Raw genomic sequence first — 15,710 nt, forward strand, 5'->3', positions numbered from 1 at the left:
CTCACCAGCACCTGAGGCCTCGCCCGCTAGGGGATTGCACTGGCACCTGGGCCCAGCCAGGAGGCCTCTCCCTCGCTGTGGGATCACACCAATGTTCTCCAGCTGCACCCCTCACCCGAGGCCGGGGATCACACCAGATGCGCCGCTGAGGCCAGGCCCCACCATTCGGCCAGGAGCCCCCCCTCCAAGAGGGTGCTCTGGACTCCTGCCCTCCCCAGCCTCCCTGCTGATGAGGAGGGCAGCAGCCGGCCTGCCCCCGCGGCATCCTCCTGAGCAGCCGCCATAAGTGGGGGGCAGGGACCTTGACCAGGTATTGCCCCCAAGTGCCATTTCCCCTCGATATGCCTCTGCTTATGAGGGGCTGACGAAACCTTGTTAGATCCTGGGAACTTGGTCCAATAATCAGACTGGTAAATGATTCAGTGGTCTTTATTGTGGGAACACAAGCCCAGACGGTCAGGTCAAAGTCAGTTCTGTCAAACATACATTCTGGTTACACATTTATTCCCCTGGAATTCCCCCTCCCATATTCTCAGCAGAAATCTGCTAATTGTTGAATCTGCTTGTACCCAGCACCAAGGCTAAACTATCAGCAGCAGATAACAATGTGGAGCCGCCTGGCAGCTAGCCCAGGAGTCAGATAATAACTCTTTCCCATGGCACCAGCATGTCAGGGGCGGCCTGGTTGTCTAAACATCACAAAGCAGCCATAAATTCAGGTCAAGCCAGCAATGGTTACATATACATGTGAAAAGGATCTGGGAGTCTTAGTGGGCCACAAACTGAACATGAGTCAGCAGTGTGATGCGGTGGCAAAGAAAGCCAATGCGATTCTGGGATGTGTCAGTAAAAGTATAGTCTAGATCAGGGGTAGGGAACCTGTGGCTTGAGAGCCGCATGTGGCTCTTCTGCCCTTGCACTGTGGCTCCACGAGCCGAGCCGCTGCCCCCATCCTTGCCCACCCTGCAGGCAGCAGGGCGGGTGCACCAACTGCCCACGGTCGGCTGGGCCACGCTGCGGGCTTCCCCTCTCGCCCGCCCCGTTGGAGTGGGGCGGGGGCTTTCCCGGCGGCCGGTGAGACCGAGCCACCGGCTTCATCCTTGCCCGCCCTGCAAGCAGCAGGGCGGGCGCATCCATGCACTTCTCAGAATGAGCGGAGTAAAAGGTTAAAAAACCCCTATATATATAGTGTTATCTTTATTTTAAATGTCAAAAATTATTTGCGGTTCCAAGTGTTTTCTTTTTTTATGGAAAACGGGTCCAAATGGCTCTGAGTGTTAAAGGTTCCCTACCCCTGGTCTAGATCAGGGGTTGGCAACCCGCGGCTCCAGAGCTGCATGCGGCTCTTTCACCCTTGTACTGTGGCTCCCTCGTCTGGAGCCTGGGAAGGAGGGGAAAGGATGTCGAAGGAAGGAAGGAAGGAAGGAAGGAAGGAAGGAAGGAAGGAAGGAAGGAAGGAAGGAAGGAAGGAAGGAAGGAAGGAAGGAAGGAAGGAAGGAAGGAAGGAAGGAAGGAAGGAGGCGCACTCGCCATGTCCCAAGTGCAACTTGCTGTCGTTGGCGTCACCGCTGCCATCTATCCCGCCCCAGCGGGATAAATGGGATGCCATGTTGAAGAGGGATATTTGAAGGGATGCCATGTCAAAGAGGGATAAAGCTTGTTTTCTGCTGCCTCAGAGACTAGGACACAGAGTAATGGATTCAAGGTGCAGGAAAAGAGATTCCACCTAAACATTAGGAAGAACTTTCTGTCAGGGCTGTTTGAATTAACTGCCTCGGGGTGTGGTGGAGTCTCCTACTTTGGGGTTTTAACAGAGGCTGGATGGCCATCTGTTGGGACTGCTCTGATTGTGTGTTCCTGCATGGCAGGGGGTTGGGCTTGATGGCCCTTGGGGTCTCTTCCAACTCGACGATTCACTTCAGGGGGTGCAAAGGCAGCACCTAGTGCACGAAGGTCAGTGAACCTCTCCTGTGCCTCAGTTGGCTGTTGGGGGTCAGATTGTCAGATTGGGCGTTTAACTTGCAGAGAGGGTCCTGGCGGGATGCACTGACAAGCAGTAAGCCAGAATCAGTCTACAGGACTGAATGACAGGTGAGCACCCCAAGGTAGCACAGAGAGATCTTGTATAGCAGCCATCTGGTGTAATGGATCCATAACAAGGGTTTTGCCATTAGCACTTCAAAAGGAAACTGTTTTAGGGGCCTTGGCTCAGCAGTAAAGAAGAGAAAGCAGTAAAGAAGAGTTTGGATTCATATCCCCCCTTTCTCTCCTGTAAGGAGACTCAAAGGGGCTTACAATCTCCTCTCCCTCCCCCACAACAAACATCCTGTGGGTTGGGTGGGGCTGAGAGAGCTCAGAAAAGCTGTGACTCGCCCAAGGTCCTTGCAGCTAGGCGTGTGGCCAAGGTTGCAGGCTAATCTAAGATTCCCCAAGATGGCCTTCTACAGCTCCAGGTGGCCAAACAGGGGAATCAGTGGGTTCCTCCAGAACAGTACACCTGCTCTTAACCACTATGCCACTGCAGAAGGTCCTAGGTTCTATCCCTGGCATCTCCAGTCAAAAACGAGGTTAGACTTCTCTCTGTGATACCTCCCAGAAGATACCTACCTGCTTGCGGTGCAGAGCAAAACAGCCCAGGGACCAAGATCTACCACAGCCACACTGCCCGGAAGACCCACAACAACCAGTTGAATCCAGCCATGAAAGCCTTCGACAATACAGAGATGCTCATACGGTATGGCAGGTTTCTCGGGACTGGCAACCTAACGCCCACGGAAATGGGTAGAGCACCAACCCGTTATGAAAAACTCACCTGGAAAAGAGCTACTTGAATATAGGGGACCAAAATAGATCTACCCTTTGGTTCATGCCAGAACCCCGAGCATTAATTTCCATTTTGTGGTTCTTGCGACTGCCCGGCAAAATACTTTCCTGGAGAAATCTGGCTGGGAGAAGGAAATGCTTCCCAAATGCATGAAAACGTGGTAGGAAAAGAAAGGGAACACAGCTTCTGTTTTACGGCAGCATGAAGAAAGAAAGACCGACACGACAGTTATGATTCCAGGGAATTTTAGGGCAGGAAACAGCTGCATGAGGTTTTCCTCTGGATCTGCTGAAATTTTGTTGAGACATGTCCGCATCGTAGATACAAGCCAAGCAATTCAGAGGCAAGGTGGGGTGCATTACCTTTTTCTATTCCCACAGTAGGGAAAAAAATAACTAAGGCACCACCACATTGTCCAATCTTAGGAGACTAGAGCAGTACTCAGCCCTGGTTTGGTGGCGAGGATAGAATGCCTTGACACCTTTGTTTGCCTTGAGAGCTTCCATGGGTGATCATAAAATGATAAAATTTGTGACTGGACAGCATTTTCCACCACACAAAACGCAGAAACTAACTTCTTGAGGATATTGGTTTCATCTAAGTTTCTAGTCCTTAAGTGTTTTTGAAATTTCAGTTTCAAAGTGTGTGGAAAGTATCTGATCCGAAACTAAAAAAATTCTGTTGTGGGTTTCCTGGCCATGGTCTTATAGTTTTTGCACCGAATGTTCTGCCTGCATCTAAGACTGGCATCTTCAGAGGCATTTCACAGTTACTTGTGTTTCTCTGCATGGTGCAGTGTGAATACATCTCTGAAGATGCCGCATTACATGGAGGCAGACTGACAAAAGTCTGAACCACTCAGATTCTGGCTGAGAAGCACAGGAAGGCAGGAACACCCAGTTGATTCTGGTCGTGAAAGCCTTCGACAACACCTTAAAAGAAAGATTTCCAAGGCTTCTGTGTCCTAAATCCAACCCTGGCAGAAGTAGAATTGCACAAATACTAACTTCTACAGGTTATAGAATTCTGCTTTTCATACATCCCACTGATTTTTGTTTCCAGCATGCTCATACACGTCAAACCATCCAAAGAGAGAAAGTGAGGAAATTCAATGTAGCAAGGAGACTGAAGTAATCCTTGATGCTCTTTATTACGAATTTTAAAGCATTGATTTGGTTGTAGACAGAAAAAAAATGGTGACTTGTGGTGTGGGACACAGGAGGGGTGAACATTTTATTGGGGCGGGGCGGGGCGGGGGGAGTTGTGCCACACAGAACTTCCTGACTACTCTTCCTTTCTCAGAACCTTCTTCCTTTCTCAGAACCTCTACTATTACAAACCTTGGAAAATAATAAATAAAATCCAGGTCTTTCAAAGATACACACTACAAACCAATCAGTGGAAACTGATGTTAAACCTGTTTCAATCCCAACGTTTCTTGGCAACAGGAAAGTTTTTAAAAAGACAATATTTACAAAATACTTGGGAAAATAAAAAAAATCTCTCGCTATCGCTCATCCTTTTTATCTCCCCTCTAAATGTATGCAGTTATAAGATCTTTCCAGATTCTTCTAAAGCTGTGCTTTTTCAGAGTGGGAGGATGAATTCGCTTTAAAGAGAGTGGATTTAGAGAGCACGTAGAAACTGGAAACACAGGGGAGACAGCTGGGGGGGGGGGGGGGACAGCAGACTGCTTTTTAAGCAGCTGGAATATTTTTAGCTCAAGGAACTGAATGGATTTCAGGGTCCATTAATAAATCCAAGCAGCCATCACGGCCAGGAAGCGAGGGCGGGAGTGGAAATCGGCTTTTTAAAATGGGATGATTCAGTCCAAAGACGCCCACGATATATTTTTTTAAAAAAACACTAGTGCAAGAGAAAGCACGTTCTGATAACTGTACGGGAACATCCATGGTTAAACCAGAGACACAAAATAAGTTCTTATAGCAGCTCTATAGGAAGAGAAGAGTTTGGATTTACACACACACACACCCCTTCTCTCCTGTAAGGAGACTCAAGATGGCTTACAAGCTCCTTTCCCTTCCTCTCCCCACAACAGACACCTTGTGGAAGTGGGAATTACGGCCAGAGAGAGTCCTGAAAGAACTTCTTGGCCTTTAGCTTGAAGATAAGCCCAGCAGGGAATGAGGGAGTGTGGAAACCCTGCTCTAGTTCACCAGGATGATCTTCTGCCACTCAGGTGGAGGAGCGGGGAATCAAACCCAGTTCTCCAGATTAGAATCCACCTGCTCTTAACCACTACACCAATCTGGCTAGGGGCTTTAAGCCACGGGAGCTATCAGATGTACCTGGGAAGGCAATGTGCCCAGTGGTAGAGAATCACCTTTGTATACAGAAGCGCCCAAGGCCAATCCTTAGACATCTAGTGAAAAGGACCAGGTAATTTGCAACGTGTAAGATCTTTGCCCGAGACCCCAGAGAGCCGCTGCCGATCAGAGGAGGCAATCCTGACCTTGTTGGACCAAGGGTCTGACTCAGGAACAGACAGCTGTTTGTTGCCTATTGAACAGTAAAAGCAAGACCCTCGTGGCTGAATTGCTACTCCTATTGGGCTTAATTTGCCCACTGGTCTTCTACAGGCAGATTGAAGAGGAGGGACAGTTTAAAAATATATATATATCCCAAGCAACAGAGGTAGGCATAGTTAGATTATTGATCCTAAGCAGGCTGATGCAAGTTGAGGGTAAGAATGCGAGAAGGGCCCTGTGGAATAAGACCCTTGATGGTCAGCCTCCTGTCCCACAGTCACCAACCGGTTGTCGGGGACGGCCCACCCAAAAGGGCACAGAGGCCAAGAGCTTCTCCTGATGTTGCCTCCAAAGCCGGCAAAGCTGGGCCTCAGAATTCAAAATGGAAGGCTGTTCCTTTAAGCCACTGATACTCCGTAGGCAGAGCAGGACAAGAGGCTGCGTCCTCTGCGGATTTGTGCCGGGACCCCCAAAATGGAAAAGAAGGCGGCTCCAAAACCCGGGGAGGGGGAACAGAGCGAGCAGAGAAAATGGCACCAAGGAGGCCATCCAGGGACCGCAGAGAGGTGTGTGGATCATCTTGGAGAAACCACACAAGCAAACAAAGCCATTTTTTAAATGCTTCAACTAAAGAATCGCTTTAAAAGGGCATTCATTTGAAACGTTTTCTGGCTGCAAATAAAATGTTTTGGGGTAAAAACAATGTGGAACTCAATGGAGGAAACATTTTATTCCTGCACCCCCAGCATAGAAAAGCCCAAGGAAAGGGTCATGTGCCCTGAAAACATTAGTAATGGGGTCCCATGTTGTTGTGAACCAAGCTGTGGGGCTGAACTTCAGTTACTCAGTTAGCAAACATTTGTTTTGAAATCCTACCGTGTTATTACTTGCCCAAAACATGCAAAGTAGGGTGGGATATAAAATACTTTGCTGTACTGGCCTAAAGGTCTTCGTGGTACAGGAGAGGGCAGATATATCTTGTTTAGGCACGAGGAAGACACAGCGACGCGCAACGTCGAGAAAGCTTCAAGTTCTAAACATGAGATAGCCCAATGTACACAGTAAAAGCCAGTATTTTTACTTTAGTGAATACAAGATACAAATATTTTACAACAACTTCGAGCATTTTCTTAACCATTTGATAAAAAGTTCACTAGAATATTTATTGTATAATGAGGGGGGGAGAGAAACCACCACATTTTATGGGGGGAGGGATGGGGAGATTAACAATATTTTTTTCTTCAAGATTCATCTCAAAGACGGCAACAAAGTCCAGCTTATGCTGCCAGACGGCTTCAACCGCAAAACAGCTTCGTCTGTGAACTGCTGACTACAAACATTTACCAAATACATATATATATATATATTTAAAAAAGCTTTTCTTTTTTTATTTAAATATAGCAAAGCAGTGTTTATTCTTGCACAGCAAAGTGAGGAAAGTATCTAACAAGTTTTCTTTTAGGTTTCTTTTTTAAGTCTTTCACATTCTAAATTTCAAACTTTTTTCCCATGGCTGATCTGGCAGGAGTCATTACGTTCCTTATTTACTATATATTTCTTGTGCGCACAGCATACACGTCAATACGTTAGTGTCCTAAAGCATTGCCTACGTTAAACTCTTCCTCTCAAAAGAAAATACACTATTCATGCCAAGTCAGTATCGGTTATGTTAGAAGAAGCAACTATTGAGTCAGTACCAGCAACTCGTATTTGCATAAGATGAGATCTAGCTGCAACCTTAACACGCTATCAAATCTGATTTACACCATATTTCCCCCACCCCCCAGTTGTCAAGAGGTTTCGATGGGGTTTAAAAACAAGCATATAAATACTTTGAATATCTTCATTCTATGAAGTCACGTAGCTCCCTGACAGGCAAACCACATCTCAGCTGTTACGGAGGGGTGGTTGTAGGGACCAAAACACATTCCCTTGCCTATAACCTCCCTGCACACAGGAAGCCACTCTCCTTTCTTATGTGCTAGGTCCGTGGTGGCGAATTTTTGGCACTCCAGATGTTATGGACTACAATTCCCATCAGGCCATGCTGGCAGGGGCTGATGGGAATTGTAGTCCATAACATCTGGAGTGCCAAAGGTTCGCCATCACGGTGCTAAGTGAATGACCCATGGGAACACTTTCAAGCACATGCTCCCTTTTCCTAAGGGGTTACGGGCCCAGTGGCTGTACACCAAGTGCTGCCTGATTCTTTCATTTCAATAAGGGATACTTCCACAGGAAGGCCAGCTGAAGAGCTATGGTAAAAGAGCACGAGTGCCCACCACAGGAGGGCCTTTCCATTGCTTCAAATGGCTTCCCTTCTCTCTTACTACTGCCCATTCTCCTACAACAGGGGGTTACCGTTCAAAATAAGCCCGGATCCCTGCCAGGCAAATGGAGCCAGGGGAACAATTCTTTGGATTCTGGCCTCGGGGTGTTGCAATGGCCACCCTTACCAGATTTATTGTGCAAATTTCCGTTGCTTGGTGCAGACCTGGGCTCAGAAAGATTGCTAGACGTTCATCGTTTCCCCTGGCACTGCTGATAATGCTACCCTAAAAAGGCGTTGTGTCTATTAAGGATTGGCTTACACTAGATTTTCAGCGGCAACTATTGTAATTATGAAAGGGCGCAAACAACAGGCAGTGGAGAACCACTGGATCGCCCACTTGCTAAAGGACCCAGCTGCAATTACACCATTGCAACAAGGCTGGTCTATAAGGTAGGGTATAAAAATGATTTTGCAAAACACCTGATACGGGAAATTGATTATTCTGGTAGGACACTGCAAATCTGTGTTTCATTCATGATGCAATGACTGCTACGGCAGAAGCAACCGAAGACAGAGCCGGATCTCAGACCGAGGAGACGGGCTGAGCTTCAACAATCTGAGGACTGAACTCGTGAACACTTAGCTGGCTTGAGTCAAACATTGGGGGGGGGGGGAGCACAAGCCATCAGGTTAAATGTTCTGTTTGTTTTTCAAGGGAGATGGAACTTCTTACAAACCTGCATAGGAATAAAGACTTATTAAGATACAGTCAACAAAGCCATCTTGTTAAGGCACACAAGAAATGAGACAGTAAATGTGAAAATGAAGAACTCCCATTCGAATGTACAGCTCACGTGGGGTGCATACAGAGCAACAGAGAAACAATCTCGTTTTGGAGCATCAGATGGATCCATGAAGTGGTGATTTGGTTTTCGGGAGGGGGGGCTGTTTGAGGAAGTGGAGGAGAGGTTGACTTTCGGATGTTCTGCTGCTCTGCATCAGCAAGAGGGACGCAGAGGCCCCCGATCTCAGTTCCTTGATCCATTCAGGAATCGTAATGGAAAAAATGCATCCAGGGGACTTACGCATGTATGGTTTTTTTTTTAAATCAAAGGCAACTATCAAATAGGAAAAACCCACCATGTTATACAGTTTTTACATAAGGTGGGAAGGGAATGCCAACTAAGTAAAACTGGGAATACCCTCTTCGTTAAAAGATGGCTGGGTATTTAATTCAATTTAAAAATAAAGTCACACAATGAAGGAAAAAATCAGGCAGAAAAGATCCCATCCTCCTCCACCCAAACTTCCAGATCTCCCCACGAGTTTACACACCACTGTAACGTTTCCAAAGAAGTTTCCGTTTTAAGAGCTAGAGATTCTGCAAGGATAAAAAAGTTAGGTCCTCTTTAAACCCAGTTTTTAAGTAGTAACAATCCCCACCTCATAGTTTCCAGAATCACAGGATCTGGAATGGGAAAACACAGCTGATATTTAATTCTGGGGGAAATCTAAACCCTTCTTATAAAGACAGCAGAGTCAAATTCCTGGTCCCACAAAGGGGAAGCCTGAGCTTGGTGGCCCTCATGAATAAATCACCATATTCCTGGAAATCACAAGTTCTATTCCAAATTGCAGTGAACACGAACACAATCCATGTACATGGGATATTTCTTTCTGCGTGCATCAAATCTCAAATTACATTCAAGGCACGTACAGCTCAACACGTGACTTAAAACCGACATCTATCCAAGTACTGGTCCCGGTTTCGTTTGTAAAGGGAACTCGTTGGCTCTTTCTCACAAACATATGCACCTGCACTTAGAGGCAGGAGTTGTACATGCACTGACTAAAACGTGAACAGGGCTAAAGATTTTACATTACATACTACACAAAAGGAAACGCTGAGTTTACGCGGGCAAGTGCTTAATACCTGCCATTCTGAACTTGACTATTTCCCACTCCTTGGATGGGTTCTATCCAGTTTCCCACACAGACTTTGACAGTTCTGTGTTACTAATTTGCCAAACACTTGCAAGACGGAATGGAGCATCTGGGTTGATTCAGGTATTATTACTTTGACAAATGCCCCTGTTGCATGTATTAAAAATGTTAACAGACCAACTTATTAGAACAATGCTGCTTAAAACATATGTGGATACGTGCTTACGGAGTCCTCAGTTTTGTGGCCTCCACAAGCATAGTGTTCAAACAATACGGGTTAAAGGATCAGCCCTACCCAATGCACCACTGCCATTGGGGGGGGGGGGGGCAGATTATTGTGCTAAAAATCGAAACATTTATTGAGTATGATTTGTCTTGAAACTTCCGCACCACTTCAGAAAAAATAAATTGTTTCTCTGATGCATATTCCCCTTACTTCAACGTGAGCAACAGGATTGTTTTTGCCGCCCCCCCCCACCCCCCGAGGCAGCTTTAATATAACATCTTGAAAGAACATATTACAATGCCTTTTTCCAGATTTGCGTATGTGTCGACATGGGGTGGAGTTATCACTTTGCTATCTATATACATATATTTATATATGTATATATACACATATATGTATATATATATTTATAAAATGTATAATGAAGCTTTACCATACAGCACAAAAAAGATTACAGTTTTAACAGCACACATTCACCACCAGTGAGGGGGAGGGGGGGACAACCCCTTTTTAAAACACCCTCGGCAAAAAATCCAGATATTACTTAAAATCCAAAGGAAGTACAGTATATTGAACAAAATAGCAAATATTAAACAGTGAATACTCTACTTAATAAGGACCTCGCCTTTTCTTTTTCTTTTCTTTTTTTCAAGTTGGCGTCAATCCACAAAAATATACTTTTAAAATCTGGTGAACGTACAATACATAGATAGGTACTTACACCAAAAGGTGATAATATATTTAAGATGCTATGTACACAAAGTTTGGCTCAACTTTTAATTTACATATAGAATAATAAGTATTCATGGCTTAATTTCCCCCCAGATTCTGCCTGCAAGTATTTTTTTTCCTTCCTCTCCCGAAAACAAGCAGAGTTTTAAAAAAAAATCAGAACTATACTCTACAAAAAAGGCTAACCCCCCGCCCCCCCATACAGCTTTGGCTTATATAAATAATTCATAGCAGAATGTGTTCAAAAAGTACGGTATATAATTTTCTATATAGTCTTCAAGGAGGGTATGGTTTCCGTTAATAAAAAATAGACAGAGGCTAAAACTGGTTTTCTACATTTCTTTTTAAAAAAGGCAAGGAGGAACATAAAAAAGGAACCTTTTTTAACATATTCCAATTATAACTTAATATATTAAAACTTTCTCTTTTATGGTTTATCTCCTAGGCTAATATCTTCTGAATATTTCATGCGAGATCTTTTTGTCTTTCTTCATTTGTGTTTTTTCTTTTTAAATCATGGTTGACCTCAGTTTCTTTTTTCTTCCGCACGTGCAAAAAACGGGTGTGGTTAATTTCAACTAATGCCAGCCCTTCTCCATGCACTCCCTGCGAGAGAGACCCATGCTAGATTGGGTAATATAAAGTTCATTCTATGTACACTATTGCTTTCTTTTCCTACTGCTCTGCTGCTACAAAGTGGACTAGAGAACCGTACGGCGTCTGGAAACAACACACGGGAACAACTACGGTAGGCGAGCCCCCGCGGCTCCGCCCTCTAATTTGGTAGGATTATATACGGGTGCAACGTTTCTTTTGCAAACAGGATACATTATTCTCAAGGAATGAGTCCCAGGTAACAGCCAGATTAGCCCAATACCTTTGAGGATTCTTCTCTTTTTAAATATATATATATCTTTTCTTGTATATATATATTTTTTTCTTATTGAATCACAGGCCCTCTGCAGCTACATGTGGAGTTTGTTATTAAGTGCCTGCTGAGTTTTGTGTCTTGCTACACACACTCACACATATATCTGCATACAAAGATATATATGTATATATGTATGTATGTATATACATATAAATATTCCTTTCATGTCCTTATTTATACATTTAGATATGTCAGGGCTGTTCGTCGGGAGAACTCAAAAGCTGGAAATGGAGCGGAGAACAGGGCAGTTTATGTCACCCACGCATCCAGTCTCATGCGCTTCACCGTTGGGCTCTCTCTGTCTTCTGAGTTGGGGGGTCTCCCCAGGCCGCTGGGGGAATGGAAATCGCTCCTTGGGTCCTCCCGATCACTGCCGTCGTACGAACTGCTGGAGCTGCTGAGACTGTCAATGGGAGAGCGGCCCATTTCCTGCCGCGCCTGTTGCGGCTGCGCCTGTTGCGGGGGCGGCTGCTGCTGGGGGAACGTGGACGGGGTCATGCGGTCTCGAGGTGGTGAAATCGGTTCGGACTTGATGTTGATGTTTTGGTTGGTGTTGATGGATAAACTGGAACCCTGAGATAACTGGCCACCGGCCCTAAGGAAATTCAAGACGGGGGAAGGGAAGGGAGAAAGAACAGTTAGCAAGTAGTCCAAGGGTGGAACACAAGAACCCTTCAACCCGACAGTCGAGGAAACCGGGATTTAGCATTTCCAGTGGCGAATGCAGAACTGGAAGCCAGGGAAGGACAGAGAGCTGGGGACCCAAACTGAGTACCAACACTGTGGCACTCGCAGATCCAAACATACCCTGCTTCCCCCAAAAGACGACGACTGCTACACATTCACAACACTCTGGTGAGGCTCCAATTGTAACGATAAAGCCAACAACCAGCTAGAGAACTGGCAGCTGTGATATTACACAGCATTAAATAATAATAACAATAACTGCTTGAAAGTAATAAACCCAGTGCCTCAGTGAGAAAACCGCCCACATCTGTCAATCCACCAAAAGTTCAAAAGAATGCTCCACCCAATCCAGCAAAGGTCAAGCTTGAACACAGTCGATTGGCTAAGTGGGGGTGCCGGCGGGATGCAACTCAGCCATGGATGCTAATCCTCAGAGGGTTGATGTGTGTGTGTTTTTTTGGCATGCTTACTTACACAAGAGAGCTGAGGGCCGCCTGCCCTAGATGATGCTGTTGCCAGGCAGATACTTGCCCTAATGACAGCATTCCTGGAGAGTTAAATCCCTGCAGAGCCGACAGGTCTGCGCTAGTCAGGGAGTAATCTGGAAAGGGAAGGGGGTGGGGAAGAGGAGAAAGGAGGTATTTAATACGACGTTAATCACAAGGTTATAAGATCTGCATTCCAATAGGAGACATAGTGGCTGATCGTCACTAGAACTGTCTCGAGGTCAGGTACTCAAAGATGTCCCTATGGTGATTCCGTAGTTTTCACCTCAATTTGGTTTTTTACTGTTTTTTGGCTTGTAACCTTGGGTTAGTCAAAGTCCTCTTTGAACTTCCTTCATCCCACCTGCCTCATAGTCTGTTAAGGGCAGAGGAAGGGAGAGGAGTTTGTAAGCCACCTTGAGTCTCCTTACAGGAGAGAAAGGTGGGATATAAATCCAAACTTCTCCTCCAGAGTGGTGTAGTGGTTAAAAACAGGTGGATTCTAATCTGGAGAACCGGGTTTGTTTCCCCACTCCTCCACCTGAGTGGCAGAGGATTATCTGGTGAACCAGGTGTGTTTCTGCACTCCTACATTCCTGCTGAGTGACCTTGGGCTAGTCATAGTTCTTCAGAACTCTCTCAGCCCTGTCTACCTCATAAGGTGTCTGTTGTGAGGAGAGGAAGGGAAAGGAGTGTGTAGGCCACCTTGAGTCTCCTTCCACCTGCCTTCAATGCAATTCTTCAGCAGTCCTTCTCTGAATGCCCTACCATTGAATGCTAGATGGGTAGCAACCAAAAACAGGGCCTGCTGGGTCATGGCACCAACATTATGGAATTCCTTCCATAAGATGTATCCATCCTCCTTTGCCATTGCCATCTGCCAGCAAAGACTATCAGAATGGGCTGAGAGAGAGTTCTGTGAGAACTGTGACTGGCCCAAGGTCACCCAGCAGGCTTCATGTGGAGGAGTGAGGAAACAAATCCAATTCACCAGATAAGAGTCAGTCACTTATGTGGGAGAGTAAAGAATCAAACCCGGTTCTCTAGATTAGAGTCTGCTGCTCATAACCACTGAACAGCACGTGCAATGCTTACCTGTATTGTATGCTGTTGGCATGGCAGAATAAACCAATCCCTGTGGCGGCAAGCTTGGTGTCGTCACCGACACAACCGGCGTGGCAAGAGGCTGTGACGACTGTGAACTGCTTAATCGCTGCGTGTTCTAGAACGATTCACATGCAAAACAGATATCAGACATGAGCAACGATAAACAAAACAGCTAAAATAAAGCGCAGAGTTTGGAGAACTCTTATCCTTTATGACGGATTTGCATACAGAGTTTACAGGATGCACATCCATATTACTGGGAGAAGGAAAACGTTAGCACACTTGTGGGCTGCCACTGTTCCGCCACGGAATACTGGGCTCTGCTAAGGAAGGAACGTGGTGTCTATCCTCAGGCAAGTTACAGTGAGCCCCACTTGACAGCTCTACAAAATGGGAATTGTCACCTGCCTTCAAAAAGCTTAAGAGGACTAACACGTACATCCTGTTTGGTGTGTTTTTTTAATCCAAGCACCCTGAAAGGAGAGGTTTGCACATCTCAAGCACTTCTCAGAGATACCCCTTATGGAAAGAGCAAGTCAAAGACTGGGGATCCTATAGATCAGAGGTGTCCAACTCTGACGCTTCAATGTTCATGGACTAAAATTCCCACCAGCCCTTGCTGGCATGGCCAATTGGCTGATGGGAATTGTAGTCCATGAACATCTGAAGCGCCACAGTTGGACACCCCTGCTATAGATGATATCCCAGTGCTATTGCAAGTCAACATCAGGATCTGCTGGGGAGGGTTTTTTGTTTTGCTAATGTGAGCTCGGAGTTTTAAAGACTCAACATGGCTGACAAAATGCAAGCCATTTGCAGGGAGTTCACCCTTGCAACCCAGGAAGGGGTACTGTGTGGTTTCCAGGCTGTATGGCCGTGTTCTAGCAGCATTCTCTCCTGACATTTCGCTTGCATCTGTGGCTGGCATCTTCAGAGGACCTGATAGTAGGAAAGGAAAGCAAGTGGAGTACCGTATATACTCGCGTATAAGCCGAGTTTTTCAGTCCCGTTTAAAGGCTGAGAAAAGCCCCCTTGACTTACACGCGAATCACCATTTTCTATTAATCACAAGGAGGCTGGGGCTGGGACAACCTCCCTGCCCCCCGGAAGCCGCTTGTTGCTGCCCTAATTGAGGGTGAAGGGGGAACCCTGAGGCACCCTGGCTGGCTGGGCTTCCTCAAACCCTGGGAGGCAGAGGGAGCTCCTTATTCGGGCAGTGACATCAGGGGGAGTCACTGCCCAAATAAGAGGATGTTTCTCGTATTGGCCTTCCTTTCCTTTCCTTTCCTACTATCAGATCCTCTGAAGATGCCAGCTACAGATGCAGGCAAAGCATCAGGAGAGAATGCTGCTAGAACACGCCATACAGCCCGGAAATCACACAGCACCCCAGTGATTCCGGCCGTGAAAGCCTTCGACAATACATTAAACCCAGGAAGGGATCGAAAGCCTCCCAGAATATCAAAATTCAAAGAGATGCCGGGCTGTCCTGCAATCACTTTCTCCGGGGGGAGGGAAGGATGACAAAGAGCTGTCCAAGGACTGCAGGGCCTGGAGCGTGTACACTCCCTTCATCTAGTTATGCCAACTTCAGCCTCTCTCCCTCCCTCCCCCAAAATATGCTTCTGATACAGTGGAGAGGGGATATCTGTTGAAGAAGCAACACAGACCTTGGGCAACAAAGGAAGTGGAGTGGGAGGGGAATGGGGCGACTGATTGGGGTACAGGTGTGAGGACAGCAGTTCCGCTTGAGCTGGTTTGCTTCGATTCTGCTGATGAACGTCTGACCCAGTTCCTTGTTTTTTGAGGGAGAGCCACAATTCCCTGGCAGGAACCCGTCCTGCCACCAGAGGGCAGTCTGCTCTTATAAAATCCTAGCTAGGAATAACTCTTTGTCTTCATCTAGGGAGACTGTAATACCTTTGGCGTATTACACCTTTACGGGTTTGAAGATTTAAGCAGGAAAGTGGACTCATGAGCTTCTTTTTGGCCATATGCAGATTGCAGACACAG

At 46.2% G+C, this 15,710-nt stretch overlaps 1 protein-coding gene across 8 annotated transcripts in view; it reads right to left on the reverse strand.

The window, feature by feature from the left end:
* Positions 1 to 8,102: 8,102 nt before the first annotated feature.
* Positions 8,103 to 15,710, reverse strand: part of MEF2A (myocyte enhancer factor 2A) — a 95,091-nt gene continuing 87,483 nt past the window's right edge. For all 8 annotated transcript variants that reach the window (XM_048519687.1, XM_048519692.1, XM_048519690.1 and 5 more), the window contains 3 exons: positions 13,686 to 13,812; positions 12,580 to 12,706; positions 8,103 to 12,013 (listed from right to left, as the gene is read on the reverse strand). In XM_048519687.1, coding sequence (XP_048375644.1) covers positions 11,668 to 12,013; positions 12,580 to 12,706; positions 13,686 to 13,812 — 600 coding nt within the window. In that variant the 3' untranslated portion in view covers positions 8,103 to 11,667. The remainder of the gene's footprint in view (positions 12,014 to 12,579; positions 12,707 to 13,685; positions 13,813 to 15,710) is intronic.

Source organism: Sphaerodactylus townsendi, linkage group LG17 (genome assembly GCF_021028975.2).
Source record: "Sphaerodactylus townsendi isolate TG3544 linkage group LG17, MPM_Stown_v2.3, whole genome shotgun sequence".
In the NCBI taxonomy this organism is placed as follows: Eukaryota; Metazoa; Chordata; class Lepidosauria; order Squamata; family Sphaerodactylidae; genus Sphaerodactylus; species Sphaerodactylus townsendi.